Below are 19,794 nucleotides of genomic sequence, written 5' to 3'. Positions count from 1 at the left end.
TGATGCCATGAGATTTCATGGGGTCCAGAGTCAATGTTGAGGACTCCCAGGGCCACTCCCTCCTGACTGTATATCACTGTACCGCCACCTCTGGTGGATCTGACCTGCCAGTGGGACAGGACGTACCCAGGGATGGTGATGGAAGAGTCTGGGACATTGGCTGAAAGGTATGATTCTGTGATTATGGCTATGTCAGGCTGTTGCTTGACTAGTCTGTGGGACAGCTCTCCCAATTTTGGCACAAGTCCCCAGATGTTAGTGAGGAGGACTTTGCAGGGTCGACTGGGCTTGGTTTGCCTTTGTCTGCCATGTTTCCTATATTACAACTGTGATTACACTTCAAAAGAACTTATTTGGCTGTAAAGCACTATAGGATGTCCTGAGATCGTGGAAGACACTATGTAAAAGCAAGTTCTTTGTTTCTATTTAGAGATCCATATGATCCAGGTGTGGAAGCATAACTTTAACCTATCCTCTCTGGAGCTTGTGGCTTGAAGGCTTGAAAGGGAAAAAGTTATTACATTTTTTTTATATAAATAAGGAGCTGTGTAAAGTTGTCAACTTCACACAAGCTAGTTTCTGTGATTTGTCAAATTCTTTTGAAGTGAACTCCAACTTTAAAGTTCTGATAGGAAACTAAATTCTGTAACTTAATTGATCTCTGGTTACATTATTATAGTTTTTAAAACCTTTAGGGTACAACAGTTTTGTAGGGAACTCTTCATGCACCATAGTCCAGCTGGAAGGACAGTCAGATGACTTGCCACAAGGCCTCTAAGTGTAGATCAATAGCTGATAGGAGAAGGACAAGATTGGCTTGGGGTGATTTATTTTCCTGGCATCTTTACACGGAAGTGCTTGGCCTTCACTTCACACTTGTCAACAATGATGCAGCTGATATATTTTTGATATTTATTGCTATTTATGTTTCTGCCCTGCTCTCGCAGGACTGTTACAATTACTATCATTAGTACAATCCTCCATCCTCCTTTTGTTCTTAAGATGTCTTCATTCTTCTGCCAACATGTCTGCAAGAACTCTACACAAACCAGGAATTGAAGAATTTAGATCCAACACTACCATAATACATTGTCTGTACACTCAATGACTGCTCTTCTGGCCATTTTATTTAACACATCTTAATCTTGCTACAGAATGATGTGTCTTAAGATTGTCTGTCTGATTTTTCTAACCATGAGGCACCAATAATCACCCAAATTTTGTGAACTGTGTTTGTGAAGTGGTCAAAACTGGCAGAGACAGTTCACAAAGCATACTTTCCATTGCTTACTGCATTGTCCTGCTTGTGGTATGAATCTAAAAATTTTAAAATCTCAATTAATTTAAAACTTGTAACTAAAGAATTTAATTTGTCTGTTTGCTTTGTCTGTTTACAAATATTTAAAAGAACATTCCCTTTGGAAATATTTTAAACATGCTCCCCTTTTTGTTTCAAGTTTGGCTGCTGGTACCCATGGAAATGTACTTCATCATGAGGTACTAATTTGGGAAGAGGAGAAGCTTTAGGGGTAACGTTTCATTGTCCTTTCAAATATGATTCTGTGCTTTTGACATTACTTGGTGATAAACAAATGCACTGCCATACTCCAATAATACTTGCTAGATGCCAACTTTGCATTGTTTTGGGTAACACATTGAGTCTGGCACTCCGTGGACTGGGCTAAGTACATGTTTGAAAACTGTATGTTGTGTTGCCCATTGGACGAAAGATGCTTTCTTTTGGGTGTTACTCTTTCCTGTGCAAAATTTTATATTTGTGGGTCCATATTGAGCAGTTGGACAAGTCTGCTCCCTATTTTTGACATGATTGGTAATTGAGCAGATTTATCACAAAAAACAGCTGAAATCTTGTTTTTGATTTGTGTCCCCTATCTGTCCTGAGCTCTGCATGTGGAAGCTGACTGTAATTTGAGACTGGTAGCTCCACAAGTATCAGTATATGGCTACTGCCAATATTGACACAAACTCTGACGGCTCCAACTATGTTGAAATTTGATACAAAAGTTGCACTTCAAGCATCATTTTATGTACTCCTGAACTTGCCTGTGTGGGATCCCTGGCAAACAATGGCACACTTCCGCCCCTTTTTTTCCCCCCAACTACCCTACCCCCCCCCCCCCACCCAACCCCACAGTCCTAATTTCCTAAAAGCGTTAGTTACTCAAAGGAAAATGCCACCATTGCAGAAAGTTTTTGTTTTATTTGTATACAAAACAATTACATATTGGCACATCCAGAAGAATACAGATCTGATTACCTCCAATCTCGTGGGATCCCTGAGTAGATCCCTAGAAACTTAGCTAATTGTCATGGTACAAAGTTGCCCATCTGACATTTGGGAAATAGAATTTGGTCTCCAGACCCCCTAGAAGGTGATCAGCTGACCTGTTGTGGCACACATCGCAAGCAACCCTATAGAATGCAATGCAGTCCAGCATACTTTACAGTCTTGGAATCTCTCAAGGTACAGCATCAAGTTATCAAGATTTTTTTTTTGAGCCACCTTTGTACTTCCCTAGAGTATAGGAGAAGTAAGTCAGTCTTGGAGGTCTGTGCCAGCTCCTCATCTCTGCTTCTGGGAGCTATGTGTGTCCTCTAAGGGTAATGCTGCTGCTCTCCCAAATATTAAAAATGATTGAATTTGGCATTTTAGTGGTGTGGTCACATTACTATTTTGATGTGCTGCATGTTAGTGCTCCAGTGCACTGCACCCTTGTTCTGCCAGTTCTTTTCTCCCCCACCCCAAGCATTTACTTTAGGACTTAAAGCTTAGTGTAGATATAATTTGACTGTGCTAATCAAGAAACTGGGTTTTGATGGGACTGGCTTGATTAGTTGAAAGTTCACCTGTTAGGTTTATTGAGGTGATTATTTAGAAGTATATGAGGTAGTGTTGATGCTGAGCAGTAATGGATAGTGGAGTGGAATAGGAGGATATGGGATCCATCCCTCCCTATTCTGCTTAGCTCCTGATCTGAGCAGTACCAGGCAAGTCTTGAAGCCCATGGAGGGGGAAAGTGAACATTGGATAGCAGTAACCTGCATTTCTTAGCAGTTGGCTGAAAGGGACATTACAGAAGGCTTTGGAGCTGGCCACCTCTTAGCAGTATAAGTTTATATATTAAAAATCTTGTGTACTGTGCATTTCTTGTACACAAATCTTACTTTCTGTTGTCATGATTTTTTGTCACATTTTTCTGTCAGCATTTGCTATTCTAAACTGCCATGTCCACTGCTATGTTGTAGTTACACTGGTCATTTGGCTTTATGGAACAAATTTCTGAAATAACTCCCAATTCTCTTGCCAAATTTATATTCATCAACTGACCATGGACAACGCCTCGGGCAATTTACTATTTTTTAAAAAATTAAATGCATAGGATAACTAGCTTTTGTCATCTGGTTAATATAAAGTATCTGAAATTTATATGCATAGTTCAGCTTGATAATGCTATGTTCTGTTGCTGTATTTACATTTTGAGAAACTGCTTCCCATGTTTAAAAAAACTAAGAATGCTAAATGTATAATTATAATCAATGCACAAGTGAGACTAATTGTCTAAGTATTCTTTCCAGCAGGTTTGCAATGAACAATAGATATGTATTTTACTTTACAGGTTGCGGTAGCAGAAAATGTTTCAAATGAACCCTTTATTGGCATTTGCAGGTGCAGGGACGAGACCCGTCACTAGATATCACTCAGGACATCATTGATGAGTCTGAAGAGGAGCGATTTGAAGAAATGCCTGAAACTACTCATACAGTTGATCTTCCACCATGTGAACTAAACAAACTGGAAGAGATTGCCGACTTGGTAACCTCAGTTCTCTCCTCTCCTATCCGCAGAGAGAAGCTAGCATTGGCTTTGGAAAATGAGGGCTACATTAAAAAACTGTTGCAGCTATTCCAAGTTTGTGAGGACCTTGAGAACAAAGAAGGTCTACATCACTTGTATGAAATTATCAGAGGCATTTTGTTCCTCAATAAAGCAGCACTGTTTGAGGTGATGTTTTCAGATGAGTGCATTATGGACGTGGTGGGGTGTTTGGAGTATGATCCTTCCCTACCTCATCCTAGAAAGCACAGAGAATTTTTGACCAAAACAGCCAAATTTAAAGAAGTTATACCTATCACAGACACTGAGCTGAAGCAAAAAATTCACCAAACGTACCGGGTGCAATACATCCAGGACATCATTTTGCCCACCCCATCTGTATTTGAGGAGAACTTTCTATCTACGTTAACATCATTTATATTCTTCAACAAAGTGGAGATTGTTAGTATGTTGCAGGTGAGTTATTTTGCAAAGATCATTAATATTAATTTGATTTGCAGATTTGGTTGTGGAAAACTTTACAGAAGGATTGGACCTTGCTCTCAAATTCAGTCTGAGAATCTCGGGTTCCCTCTTATATAATGAAAAATCTACATTTTGGAAGTAGCAAATGTTCGTAAAATGTAATAGGAACTTGTTTTTGTTTTATATTTTTATGTTCATTGAGTGACGAATGCCTTCTCTCCAGTCGAGATCAGCTTGCATCAGTTTTCCCCTACCAACTATGATTTTAGCCTTTCTGAGCAACATTGGTTGCCAGTATTCCATTAAATTTTATGTATTTTTGTGCTGTGAGTCTGTGCATGAAGAATTGATTTTGTCTAAATGTATTTAATGTAAAACCTTTACAGTCATCAGAGTGGAGACTTGTCCCAGCAGCTTGACCTAAGGTGCATTTTCTTTTCACCCTGTTGGGGTGAAACCGATAGCTGCAATTTGGGTTTCGGGCAGGCAGTATGCTATTTACACTGATGAAGGGTACATAGCTGAAACGTTATAATTTTCCTTTCTCTTTACAGATGCTGACTGACCTGTGTATTTTCTGCATTTTTTTGTTTTTATTTCAGATTTCCAGCATTTACTGTTTTTCCTTTTTTATTTTACTTTTGTTTACATTACCTGGATGAAACTTTCCTTCCCAGGTGCTAATTTATTTGCATGTGCAGAGCTCCTCCCCTATAGTTAAAATTTAAGTGTTTAGTCAGTGCTGATGTCAGTGTCCGGCCTAGCTAAACTTTTAAGTTGATTGCAGGTAAGTTTAAAAGTGTCCAGGTGGTCCAAGGAACCTCCAAGCACTTTTAAACCTATTTTCATTGGATTTACACTCCTTGCCATGTCAAATGGAAGCGATGTAAGATTTCCTCTTCTCGGGGAGTCTTCAGATACTAGTTGGGCCCTGATTCTGCATTTACACTGCAGATTTAGTGTTGGTGCAGAGGGGAAACCGCCACTGTAACTCAATGAGGATGCGCAAGCATGACATAGTGCAAGACTGGATACGGGTGACTGGATTTTGAACAAATTGCAGTTTGCAGAGGATGCGAGGTCAGCAAGAAGGGCACTAGAGTAATTGAGTCTGCAGTGATGAGCATGAATAACTGTTTCATGGGTGGAGGCAGGCAATGTTTCAGTCTGAGTGCATAGCCAAGAAGTAGAGCGGAATCAATGGCAAGGGAGCAGCGTCTATGTTGGGGGCTTATAACAGTGGCTTCGGTCTTCCTGATGTTCAGTCAGAGGAAATTGTGACTCATCCATGGCTTGATGTCAGACGGGTTGCCTGATAGAGGTTGTAGCAGGATTGAGGTGATGTCATTATACGTATATGGAGCATCGTAGATCCATTCCACTGTGAATAGGCTGAACCAGACCATGTGAAACTTTGGTGTCATGTTCAACCCAGAGTTTAGCATCAAACTTCACATCCTACTCATCACTGAGACCACCCGTTAGCACCTGCACAACATTGCCTGCCTCCACCCCTACCTCACCCCCCTCTGCTACTGAAAGCCTCATCCTTTTGTCACTTCTAGACTCTTACTGTAATGCCCTCTCATTTTCCGCAAACTGCAACTTCTCCAAAATGCAGCCACCTGTATCCGGTCCAATTTACTCATCCTCGCTGACCCATACTGGCTCAAGGGCTGCTTGTGGACCACTTGAACCTGGGAAATTATGTTGCCGGTTGGGAATGCAAACCTTTCCAACCTGTATTGAATTTCTAGGGCCAGCTCTGGAGCAGCCGTAAGTCACAACCTTGCTGCTTTGGATGCACAGTGAATGCCTTAGCAGTGAGAGCCTACTTGGTTCTCCGTGATAGTAATAACTGATTTTATTTAAAAAATGCTGAAGAAATACTGGTAGTAATAGGAACAGTTTGAAGTGATTAAGAGTGTCTGACAAGAACTAAATTACACACTTTAAATGGTATTTACTCAAGTGTGATGATTTTCCTCTCTTTTCTCACTCACTCATTCACTCACCATTGCGAAAGCTGTTATCTGTTGACAGCGCTACATGGAGCATTTACTAGCAGTTGAGGGTTGACTAAAATCACTGTTAAAGTAAGGAATGTTCAAACTTGAATAATTTTTTGTCTTTGCTATTACTGAAATAAAATTTTAACTAAAGCTATAACTATTTTGATTACCGTAATGTGGTTGTTAAACATTGGTGTGGAATATCAATACTGTAATTGGAAATGTATCTTCGTGTCTGTCTAACGAAGGCTTGTTTATAAGCTTTCTTTATTCCGTCTCTGTTCTGACCAAAGAATTAATGCAGTATTTTTTAAAAAAAACTTGGTTAAAAGAAAGTGGAGGACTGTAAAATTGATTTTCCTTGTAACCCATAAATCATGAGAACTGTTGGCTAACTTCCATAGTCTGTCTCTTGTGCTGTGGACTACTGTATATTTGAGGTACTAATGTTTGTACAGTTGCTGTTCTTCCTTCTGAAGCTACAGTGTACACTTAGGAATGGGACCGAATACCTTTAGTAAAGACTGTTTTATTTCCTGGAAGAAGCTTTTTAGAATTAAAGCTACAATAACATATCTGTTTTTGAATAGTAAAATGGATTAGTTTGGAAGAAAATTACAGCAGTTGGCCTCAAAATAGATCCTCTATCTTTAGATCCTGCAATCTTTATGTAGAGAAGCTGTGCATATTATTAGTTATTTACATTGCATGATATTGTCATTAAAAGTTAACTTATTGTAACTGGCTCAGCCAAACGGAAAAATGAAATGGATTGGTTTCCTTTGCTTGTGTTTGGCAATATTTTAGTGCATGGTATTCACTTTTAGATCACCCCCTTAAAACATAGTACTTAAAATTATGCCTCATGATCCATTGCAACATCCATGTTGTTCTGTTTTTATATATTAGTGAAAGGTAACCACATTGAAGAACCTGATTGGAGGAGTTGTTGAACTGAATTATTAGTCAGGTCATTAACCAATGATATTTTAGCTAGCTGTTAGTTTAGCTCCTCATACTGTTGGGTTTAGTTACTCCAAGCTGTGTGTTTTTCCATTCCCCTGTCCGACTTAGTATCTTCAACCTGGTTTAGGTTCAGGATAGGGTCAGGGCTGCTAAGGGATACACATGATAAACTCACAGGTAATGACAGTGAAATGGCAGAGATATTAAATAATTACTTTGCCTCTGTATTTACTGTGGAGACTAACATGGTGGGCATGACATAAGAAGAGATCAAAAAAGATATAAAGACATTTAAGATAGAAAGGGGGTAGATAATTGATAAACTAATCAAACTTAGAGAGGATAAAACCCCTGGTCCGGATGGAATGCATTTGCACATATTAAAATAAGTTAGGGAAGAGATAGCAGAGGCACTATTGCATATATATAAAAATTCATTAGAAAAGGGAATAGTGGCAGAGGACTGGCAGACAGCTAATGTGATTACTATATTTAAAAAGGGAGATAGAACCAATCCAAAAACTATCCTCCACTGTCTCTCATTTGTCACACTGCTTGTCCGACATACAGTACTGGATGAGTAAATATTGGGAAGACTGAAGCCATTGTCTTTGGTCCCCGCTACAAACTCTGTTCCCTGGCTACCAACACCACCCCTCTTCCTGACCACTAAGGCTGAACCAGACCGTTCGTAACCGTGGCGACCTATTTGACCCTGAGATGAGCTTCCGATCACATCCGCTTCATCACCAGGTCTGCCTACTCCCACCTCCGTAACGTCGCCCATGTGCTTGCCGACCTACATTGGTGCCCGATCCAGGAACGCCTCGATTTTAAAATTCTCATCCTTGTTTTCAAATCCCTCCAAGTCCTCGCCCCTCCCTATCTCTATAACCTCCTCCAGCCCTACAACCCTTCGAGATCTCTGCGCTCCTCCAATTCTTGCCTCTTACGCATCCCCGATTTTATTCGCTCCACCATTGGCGGCCGTGCCTTCTGCTGCCTAAAGCCCTAAGCTCTGGAATTCCCTCCCTAAACCAGTTTACCTCCTTTTAAGAATCTCCTTAGTGCCCGTCTCTTTGACGAAGCTATCTGTCACCTGTCCTAATACCTCCTTATGTGGCTTGGTGTCAAATTTTGTTTAACGTTCCTGTGAAGTGCCTTGGGATGTTTTACTACGTTAAGGCGCTATATAAATGCAAGTTGTTATAGACCAATTAGCTTAACATCCTTACACAAAGGTGAAATAGAAAAACATCTAGAAATTGAAAATATAATAAATAGTCGGCATAGATTTCAAAAGGGATGGTCATGCTTGATCAACCTTATTAAATTAACAGATAAGATAGACAAGGGTAATGCAGTAGATGTAATATATTTGGATTTTGGAAAGGCCTTCGATAAGGTGCCGCATAGTAGACTCATGACTAAGGCCAGAGCATGTGGAGTCAAGGGGCAAGTAGCAGAATGGATAGCAAGCTGACTACAAAACAGAAAACAGAGATTAGGGGTTAATGGTAGTTACTCAGACTGGCAAAAGATGGGAAGTGGTGTTCCACAAGGATCGGTACTGGGACCACTGTTGTTCAGCATGTACATAAAAGTACAATTTCAAAATTTACAGACGACACTAAATTGGGGGGATGTCTAGTTAATTGCGACAAAATGCAGGAAGATATTAATAAACTTGCAGCATAGGCATGTAATTGGCAAAAAGAATTTCAATATAGATAAGCGTGAGGTGGTACGTTTTGGTAGGAAGAGTAAGGAGGCCACATACTCCTTGGAAAATATGTCTAAATGGGGTAGAGGAGCAGAGGGATCTGGGGGATACACAGATGCACAAATCACTAAAAGTAACGATGCAGGTTGATAAAGCCGTACAAAAAGCAAACCAAGCGCTGGGGTTAATTTCTAGAGGGATAGAATTGAAAAGCAGGGAAGTTATGCTAAACCTATATAGAACCTTGGTTAGACCATACTTGGAGTACTGTGAACAGTTCTGGTCTCCGTGTTATAAAAAGGATATAGAGGAACTGGAGAAGGTGCAAAAAAGATTTACTAGGATGATACCAGAACTTGAGGTGTTATACCTATCAAGAACAATTGAACAGGCTGAGGCATTTTCCCCAGAAAAGAGAAGGTTGAAGGGTGTCCTGATGGAGGTCTTTAAGATGGAGAGGGTAGACGTAGAGAAGATGTTTCCACTGTAGGAGACACCAGAGCTAGGGGCCATAAATATAAGATGGTCACTGATAAATCCAGTAGAGAATTCAAGAGAAACTTCTTTACCCAGAGAGTGGTTAGAATGTGTGGAACTCACTGCCACAAGGAGTAGTTGAGGTGACTAGCATAGATACATTTAAGGGGAAGCTAGATAAATACATGAGCGAGAAAGGAATAGAAGGATATGTTGATGGGGTTAGATGAAGAAGGTGGGAGGAGGATCATGTGGAATATAAACACTGGTATGGTCTTGTGGGGCGGAATGGCCTGTTTCTGTGCTGTACATTCCATGTAATTCTCCCATCCTTAAGTCATTAACACTCTAAGTATGAAAACAAAATTGCTGGACAAATAGCTAAAATTAATCATTTTTAAGAGGTAATTAGCAGCAGCAGTTCTTTACAGGTTTCCTTAGATCAGTGAAAATGAACAGTTGGCCATCTTCCATAGTTTATCTTGTCTGTCTGTATATATGACAACTTTGAGGCATTAATATTTGCTTAATTATGTACAATTAGGAATGTAGCTGCCTTGAATGATTTTTTTCCTCCTGAAAAAGCCTTTGTGTGGCTGAAGCTACATATCTTAGATTACATTTTTTTAAAGTATATTTTGCTTCGGTGTTGCTGTTATAAGGAGTTTTTGGTGTACTTAACTATAGTCAATTTACATTGGTTTCAATTTAACTGTTATTTTTTCTAATGCTTACAAAATTACTGCTGAACGGCAAGCTAGAAGCAAATAATGGAACATTTTTCCCTGCCTACAGAGTTGCACCTTGAAGTCATATTCCAATGCCATCCTGAATTTGAGGCCAGCTGCTTCATTTGTAGTGGTACAAGTACACTCAAACCTGGGCATTGCATTTATTACAAAACGTCATGAAGATAAATAGGGAGAAACTCTTCAACACAAAATATCTGCTTATGGATTGCCTCTAATTAGATTGGTTACTAGTGAGGTAGAGATGTGAGCAGTTTGAAATAATGGGTTTAAGAGCATAACACAAGTGAAACATACTGGCTTAAATGCAAGTTTTGCTATACCTTATCAGTAAATAAGCCTAGTGACAACACTGATATTCAGTTGCTTTATCCAGAGGATGAATGAAAGACTTGCACTTATAAAAGCTTTCACATCCTCGGGATGTCCCAAAGTGCTCCATAGCCAATTAATTACCTTTTTGAAATATGAAGTATAGCCTCTGTTTTTGTAGGCAGCCAATTTGTGCACAGCAAAGTCCCATAAACAGAAATGAAATGGATGACCAGTTAATCAAAGGCAAAGTACTGCGGACGCTGGAAATCTGAAATAAAAACAGAAAATGCTGGAAATACTCAGCAAGTCAGGCAGTATCTGTGGAGAAAAATAAGAGTTAACGTTTCAGGTCGATGACCCTTCATCAGAACATTCTGACGAAGGTTCATCGACGTGAAACGTTAACTCTTGTTTCTTACTCCACAGATGCTGCCTGACTTACTGAGTATTGCCAGCATTTTCTGTTTATTATTAATGACCAGTTAGTTTGTTTTGCTGGCATTGGTAAGAGACGAATATTGGTCAGGACAGTGGGAAACCTCCTGCTCTTTGGAAGAAGTGCCATGGGATCTTTTACGCCTGAACAGCCTAAATTTTGTGTTCAAATCATGGAGTGGTATTTGAACCTACAACCTTTTGACTCAGGTGAGAGTGCTACTACTGAGCCAAGCTGACACTCGAGTCTTATACTTCGCATTTGGCACTTAACACTGGAGCTCCAAAACACTGGAGCTCCAAAGCTCCAGTGTTGACACTAGATTTCCTTTTCAAAGTTGCTGTGCTTGAAATTGTCCTTGTCACATATAAACTTATGTAAGAAGTGCCCAGTTGCTATAATTTGAACTGTTTTAAATTGATGAAAATTAAATTGGAGAATGGGAGAAAAGAATTTCCCTTGCAGAATTATGTAAATTGTACCTTTTTTTTTCTCTCTTCTCCCTTCCCTTCCCAACTCACTCCCTTCTGGTTCTTTAGTGTGCTATGGATAATTTTCCTTAGTCCCCAATTGTAGCATGAGCTCAACTGCCATGAGTACAATCAATGGCTGGTAGTCCCTTCCTGTTTGGACACAGGGTAGAAAAGTGTCACGTCTATGATGTGACTTTGTCTATCTTGAGGCTATTGATAAATCAACTGTTTCAAAGAATTTAGCCAGATTTTTGAGTTACTCCCACTATTTCCTACATTACAACAGTGACTACGCTTCAAAAGTATTTCATTGGCTGTAAAGTGCTTTGGGGCGTTCTGAGGTTGTGAAAGGCGCTATATAAATGAAAATCTTTTACGAAGATTGATAGTAGGAGCAGGGAGTCAAAAGAAAAATGATTTTATATTTTAAACTTAATCTCCCTGCCTACTCCCCATTAATTTTAAAATATACCAGTGGATCTCCCATGGCACTGCTTACAGGAAGTCAGAGAACCATCCCCAAATCTCACTGCCTCCCCCACCCCCAATCCTTTTGACCTCACCCCTCCTCCCCCTGGACTGAGAGGGCTGAAATGGAGGCAAAGGAACAAGTAGGATGGGAAGTAGTGGCCCAATCTAATCTAAAGAGGGAAAAATTTTATGAAGTTTAAAAGAAGGTAGCATTTACCTGCATACTTAGTTCATGTAGGGGAAAAGCAAGATAACTGACAGAAAATATAAAATAAATTGCTCCTAGCACCTTCCAGTAAACAGAGCCTGCAACTTCATGCTGAGTCAATGCAGTTCTTATGACAAAGTATTCCATTGTGACAAATTGCGATATCAATTGTAGATTCCTATTTAAAAACCTGACTAATATCACAGGAAAAAGGTTACATACAAACATAATGGTTATATGTAGACATACTTCAATTGCAAAGAGGTGTTTACATAGGAATTTTCCACAGAAGGCGCAACAGATATATATTTTCTTTTATCTCATCCATTTTCAAAGGAGCAATTTTGGAAAAACTGCCATTTGATTGAAAACTGCTTTTGGCTAAAGGCGAACAGCAAAGGTCTCAAGATTGACAAGCCAGCATCATATGCAGCACACTAAAGTTTCAAGAACCACAAATTATAGAATCATACAGCACAGGAGGCCATTCGACCCATTGTGCCTGTGCCGACTTTGAAAGAGCTATCCAATTAGTCCCAATCCCCTGCTCTTCCTCTACAGTCCTGCAAATTCCTCCTTTTCAAGTATATATCCAATTCCCTTTTGAAAAATACTACTGAATTTGCTTCCACCACTTTTTCAAGTAGTGCATTCCAGATCATAACTCACTGCGTTTAAAAAGTTTCTCCTCATTTCCCCTTTGGATTTTTTGCCAATTATCTTAAATCTGCTTCCTCTGGTTACTGACCCTCCTGCCACTGGAAACAGTTTCTCCCCATCCATTCAATCAAAACCCCTCATGATTTTGAACACCTACCACATCCCCTCCTTAACCATCCCTGCTCTAAGGAGAACAACCCCAGCTTCTCTAATCTCGCCACATAACTGAAATCCCTTATCCCTGGTACCATTCTGATAAATCTCTGCACTCTCTCCAGTGCCTTGACATCCTTCCTAAAGTGTGGTGCCCAGAAATGGCACAATAGCTGAGGCCTAAACAGTGATTCATAAAGGTTTACCATAACTTGCTTGCTTTTGTACTTTATGCTTCTGTTTATAAAGCCACAGATGCCGTATACTTTTTTAATAGCCTTATCAACTTGTCCTGCCACCTTCAAAAATCTGAGTATGTGAACCTCTAGATCTCTCCATTCCTGCACCCTCTTTAAAATTGTACCATTTAATTTATATTGCCTCTCATTTTTCCTTGCAAAATGCATCACTTTGCACTTCTCTGCATAAAATTTTATCTGCCATTTGACTGCCCATTTCACAGTCTGTCCTCCTGAAGTCTGCTGCTATCCTTTTTAGTGTTTACTACTACATTTCCAAGCTTTGTGTCATCAGCAAACTTTGAAATTATGCCCCCTATGCCCAAGTCTGGGTCATTGTGACATTAGCAGCATCTTCTTTAGTGGGATGAAGGGAGGAAAAGAAAGCGAAGAACAAAAAGTCCCATCTGTGCTCAGGAATTCTCATTGTCATTTTACAAGGGAGACGCTTTTTTTCTCCACCATCCCCCCCCCCCCCTGCATTAAGTAGCGTACATTTCAACAGTGCTATCATGAAGCATAATGGGTGTAATTTTTTGCATTTTCATTTGTACTTCCAGCAGTATAATTGTGGGGTTTGCCTGTCCAAACTCGGGTTCTGTCCGTAGAGAGCATTACAGAAGTACTGACTGTTACCAGTCTGTCACTAATAGTGGAAACAATTTGCAGTGAGGTATTAAGTGTATTATAAGTTGAGGTGCATTGGCTTAAGAGTTTTATCTCCTTTCTCATGCACCTTCACTTTATTGGTATCAGTATGCTAAATGACTAATTATATTCTCATACTGTATTGTCATTTAACATATTGATGTGTAAATTAGACAGATTGGGGAAGGGACAGGAGGACAAGCAGAATTGCTTTTTATTTAAAATTCTAGTTTAGTATTACAGTAATAAAGCTACTCTTGACATTTTGAGTAGCTCTATTACTGTTTTCATTGTCAGTGTGCGAGTAGAAGTCTAATGAAATCAGGTGCTCCAGGGAGTCAGGAATTGCCTTTGACCCAGTTGGAAGTTTAAAGGTTAATTTCCATCACTTTTACTCTGGCTACTACTGCTGCTGTAGAATTCTTGACTACTGAAAAAGTGCAGGCATGAAGTTGAGCATGCTGAAGTGCAGTTATGCTACCCCAACATCTTAGTCTATATTGGTGTGAACTAAAAAGAAAATTAGAGACCTATTGGAATAATTTTCATTGTTGTTCAACCACAAACATGGCTTACTGTTAGAAATAAAAACAGAAAATGCTGAAAATACTCAGCAAGTCAGACAGCATCTGTGGAGAAAGAAACAGAGTTAGCGTTTCAGGTTGATGATCTTTAGTCAGAACTGGAAGAAGTTGAAGATGTAACAGTTTTTAAGCAAGTACAGAGCCAGGCAAAAGGAAGGAAGAAAGAACAAAAGGGGAAGGTCACTGATAGGGTGGAGGGCAGGAGTGATTAAATGACAAAGGGGATGATAGTGCAAGGCAAGGGGGTGGTAATGGGACAAGTAAAGAAACAAAAGATGTAAATGGCAACAGCAGAACCATTACTAGCACCTGCTGTCTGAAAAAATGGGAGCAATGGTTATGATCTGAAGTTATTGAAATCAATGAGTCCAGTAGGTTGCAAAGTGCCTAATCGAAAGATATGGGGCTGTTCCTTGATCTTCTGTTGAACTTCATTGGAACAGTGTAGGAGGCAGAAGTCAGAGCTGGAGTGGAACGGAGATTTAAAGTGGCAAGCGACCGGAAGGTTAGGGTCACGCTTGCGCACCTCCCTCAGTCCACAACTACTCCATCTTATCAAAGACCTTCCCTTTTGTTCTTTTCTCCCTTCCCCTTTCCTCACCACCCCATGCCCCTTTGCCTGGCTCTGTACTTGCTTAAAAACTACATTTGTTCATCCTCAGATGCTGCCTGACTTGCTGAGTATTTCCAGCATTTTCTGTGTTGTTTCAGATTTCCAGCATCCACGGTATTTTGCATTTGATTTAGCTTTCTGTTAGCTATCCTCACATTTTTAAAAATAGATATGCTGCGAACAATTAGTACATTAACCGTGCATCTCTAAACATAGTGCTTGAATACTAAAACGTCACCTCAATGAGTTGACCAGTCTAGTTTTGCTGTCGGACTGTTGGTTCCTTTCACAATGAAGTAGATAGGACACTATAAAGTAAGGTGGACACAATGCGTCCATATAGTGGTATGACCTTTACTTACATTCATCCTTTTAAAATTTTTTTTAGTGGAATTAAGTTCAGCTCCATTGTTTGCAGAACTGGGAGCATCAGTAAAATTAGAAAACTGTATGCATGAATAGAGTATGTATTCAAGTTAAGTTCAATCAATCATGCTCCCATTAACTTCAAACCCTATTTTCTGAAAGCTGCAAGAGAATTTATAACAATCTACAAAGAATGTTTCTTTTATCGAATATTATCAATTTAAAAACTCCATTAAATTTACATTTTTCTTTAGAAGTAGGCAGTAATTCAGTTACCTTTGTAAATTATGTAATAACCCAATCCACCTATCCAGTAAATATATATAGTAACAATTTGTACCTCCTGACAAATTAGTAATTCTCACAGTGACCATGGTGTATTGTCCTCGACCTTTCTACAACTTCTCTGTCCAATTCTATGGAACTGCCCTAGCATGCCACTTAACTATCCAATCATAGAAAGAGCATCTCTAATAATGTCTCTTCCTACCCCCGGACTGTTGCCTTTAGTCCCCCAAGGATTAAGCCTTGTCGTCCTCATCTACATAGTGACATCATGTACAGATATCAGCTTCAACGTGTATACTAATGACACCCAGCTCGACTTCGCCACCATCTCTCGACCCTGTCCACTGCCTCCGTGCTGTCAGACTGCTTGTTCAATATGTAGTTTTGGGTAAGCCTTAACTACCTCTAGTTAAAAAATAAGATTTTTGCCTTCAGGCATTCCTTTCTTCCCTGTCACACACGCTGCGCTCTTGCCACTGACTCCACCCCTTTCCGCACGGCTGCTGTCTTGGGCTGCACCAAACTATTTGCAACTTCAGCATCATGATCAGCCCGAGTTGAGTTTCTCACCTCGTCCTCCATCGTAAAGACTGGCTTCTTCCGCTTCTAATACCACTCGCCTCCGCTCCTACAGCACTGAAACACTGAAAACCTCATTCATGCTTTTATCACCTTCAATGCCCTCCTTACTGGCCACCCATCATCCACCCTCTGTAAACATCACATCATCCAAAACTCTCCTGCTTATATCCAATTCTGCATCAAATCCTGCTTGCCATCCTCGCTGGCCTACATCTGCTCCCTGTCCTCCAATGCCTTGAACTTGTCCTTGTTTTTAAATCCGACCATGGCCTCGTTCCACCCTGTCTCTGTAACCTCTTCCAGCTCTTAGTCACCCCCAACTTCTGACCTCTCAGTTGTTTTGCCACTTACCCCTTGTGCATCCACCCTCGCTTCACCCCATCATTGGTTGTCATGCCTTCAGCTGCCTAGGTCACACTCCTCTGGAATTCATCTAATTGTGACCCCTTTAAGATTCCTTAAAACCCACCTCTTTAACCAAGCTTTTGGTGACCTCCTAATCTCTCTCTCTTGGCTCGGTGTCTATTTTCCTCACATCTTTGAAACGCCTTGGTGAGTTTTTCTACGTAATTGTAGAAGTTGTCATTAATCCAATAAGGAAAGAAGCAGTGCTAAATCTAATTCTAGATAGTGAACTGGAGCAAGTAAAGTAAGTAGGTGAACATCTGGGGACTGACCATAACATAATTAGGTCTGATATAAAAATTAAAAAGGAACAGTCTTAAGATAAAGGTACTGGACTAGGGGAAAAAAAAGTGCCAGTTTCAACAAGATTAAAAAGGGAACTAGCCGACATAAACTGGAAAGAAAAATTGGCAAATAAGACGGTGCACAAATAATGAGACAAGCAAACAGGAGATGATTAGGATACAGATTTGACTTTTTTAAAAGAGAGGCAATTTAGAGACCTAGGGCTAATAATGCAAAATAAATAGTAAATTATTTTGCAAACATAGAAAAGTAAAACAAATAAGGATAGGGCCAATTAGAGATGAAAAATAAATTGTCTTATGCAGGATGAAGGAATGGTGAAAATGTTAAATAAGCACTTTGCCTCAGTTTTCAGAGTGTATAAATGAAAGGTACAAGAGGGAGGAGGTTTGATAACTATGAATATGGAACTACTGAAAAAATTGATGGAACTCTGTGGAAAAGACACCACGCCCTGATGGCAAGCATCCTCAACTGCTGGTGGAAGGCAGAGATCAAATAGCAGAGGCACTGACCATAATTTTTTTAATTTCCTTGGATGTGAAAGTTTTGCCAGAGAATTGCAGGGTTGCTATTGTCTGACTAATGGTAGTGGTAAGCTTCTAGCGGTCATAATACAGGATAAAGATACTAGTTAAGGACTGTCAGCATAGATTTGTAAAAGGTAAGTTGTGTCTGATAAATTCAGTAGAGTTCATGAATGAAATGAAAACTTATTGATGAAGGAAATGCCTTATATCTTGTGTATATGTGTATAAGGATTTTTTAATAGTTTGATAAAGTGTTGTGTAGGATGCTTTTGGATAAAATTAAGGCATGTGGTATTAAAGAGAATGCGCCAGCATGGCTCGATTGTTGGTTAGAGGACAAAGAACGGTGGTTAATGTATGTTTTTCAGATTAGAGCGATGTAAACAGTGGTGTCCTGCAAGGGTCAATTTTAGGATCAGTGACCAATTAATCTGTGTTTGATGGGTCACTGAGGGATGAATGTTGGTAAGGACGTTTTTAGAACTGCCTGCTAGTAGGTGGGGGAGTAGACACCATCTTTTCCAGTCCAGAGCTTCCTAGGTGCTAGAGTAATTGACATTTTGGAAAGACTGGCAAACATTATGGGTGGGGGAGGAAGAATAGCCAGCCATCATGGTCCACACGAGTGCAAACAATATAGGAAAGGAAAGACCCAGTGTCCTGCAAAACGAGTTTAGGAGATTAGGAAGCAGGTTTTGGAACAGGACTTAAAGGAAATCTTTATCACAGGGTAATAAAGATTTAACAGCACTAACAAAAACTTGGCTGCAAACTGGAGAGGAGTGGGAAATAAGCATAATGGATTACAGTATTTTCAAGGGGACAGAATAGGTAAGAAAGGAGGAAGAGTGTCAGGATTAGTGAAGGAGGACTGTTGTATAGCAAAAGAGGCAATATGGTTAGAAGTCAAAGATAAACAAGGAATTATATTAGCGTGTTTGTGCTACAGACCTCCTAAATGTGGGAGTGAAATGGAAGAAGAAATCTATAGGCAGATCTGGGAGATGAGTAGGAATAAGAAAATCATTGTTCTGGAGATTGATTGGGACAGGGAGGGAGTAAATAGAGAAAGGGAAATGAATTCCTAAAATATGTGCAGCATTCCTTCCTCAAGCAGTATGTTCATATGCTTTGCCCCCTCCAAGGCAGATATATATTTCCAGAGGTGTGGAGTCCAAAACTGAACACAGTACTCCAGATGGAGTCTGTATAACTGAAGCATAGCTTCCTCCCCTTTGATTTCCAGGCCCCTTGAGGTAAAGACCAACGTTCCATTAGCCTTTTTGATTACTTTTTGTATCTGTGCACTAACTTCTAGAGATTTGTGTACGTGGATGGCCAAATCCATTTGTTCTTCCACAGTTTCCTTTGCTCTTCCATTCTCATTGAAACAAATACGTGAAGAGAAAAAACACTTTATTAAGTGCTATGAGATTGTTACTTTTTTTTGATATGGTAGAAAAGGTAACATTTTTCCTCCTCTATACAAATCTGCTTGAAATCTGATCTGTAAACTGAGCTAAAATAATTGACTTATCCTTACTGGAGTTCCACAAATCAATCATATATGTGCGAATTTTACTGGTTGCACCTCTTGTAAAAATTTAAGTACTGAAACTCACTTTATTTTGATACAGGAAGATGAGAAATTTTTGACTGAACTCTTTGCACAGTTAACAGATGAAGCAACAGATGATGACAAGAGACGTGAATTAGTAAGTTAACTATTCAGCTTAAAAAGTTGTGCATTAACATAAAGTAGCATATTTCACAAATATTTTTTCTGAAACACAGGTGAACTTCTTTAAGGAATTTTGTGCATTTTCTCAAACACTGCAACCTCAGAACCGAGATGCATTTTTCAAGACGTTGGCAAATTTAGGAATTCTTCCTGCCCTTGAAATAGTTCTGGTAAGAGTGGATTTTTTCCTTTTTAGTACTAATGACTTAATTTACATTCTGCATACCAGATTGTGATGTCACTTCACCAGGGTTTTTTTTCCCCCTTCCCTTCCTCAAAGTTGAACCTCCAGCTTCGTTCTGAGGAAATATTAGTGTATTATTGACATCTTTTCCCTGCCCACCTCACGCATCTGATCTCTTCCTTCTAATTTTTTTTCTCTTTCCTCCCCCACCCCTGTGCCCACTTTGCTTCCTGTCTCTAATCCCCCATTGTCTCCATGTTAAAAATTGCTGCCTTCTCCTGTACTTTTAGTGAAAGTGGGAATGCTGTAGGAGGTGTGCCCGTCTCCACTGTAAACTGGTGGAG

At 39.7% G+C, this 19,794-nt stretch overlaps 1 protein-coding gene across 1 annotated transcript in view; it reads left to right on the top strand.

Moving 5' to 3' along the window:
* LOC137324580 (serine/threonine-protein phosphatase 4 regulatory subunit 3) overlaps positions 1-19,794 on the top strand; it is a 61,023-nt gene that overhangs the window by 11,136 nt on the left and 30,093 nt on the right. Inside the window, exons 4-6 of the mRNA XM_067989027.1 lie at positions 3,689-4,312; positions 19,163-19,240; positions 19,320-19,436. Of these exons, the coding sequence (XP_067845128.1) occupies positions 3,689-4,312; positions 19,163-19,240; positions 19,320-19,436 (819 nt within the window). The remainder of the gene's footprint in view (positions 1-3,688; positions 4,313-19,162; positions 19,241-19,319; positions 19,437-19,794) is intronic.

The sequence above is a fragment of the Heptranchias perlo genome, chromosome 8 (genome assembly GCF_035084215.1).
Source record: "Heptranchias perlo isolate sHepPer1 chromosome 8, sHepPer1.hap1, whole genome shotgun sequence".
NCBI lineage: Eukaryota > Metazoa > Chordata > Chondrichthyes > Hexanchiformes > Hexanchidae > Heptranchias > Heptranchias perlo.
This window is presented reverse-complemented; position numbering and strand designations above follow the sequence as displayed.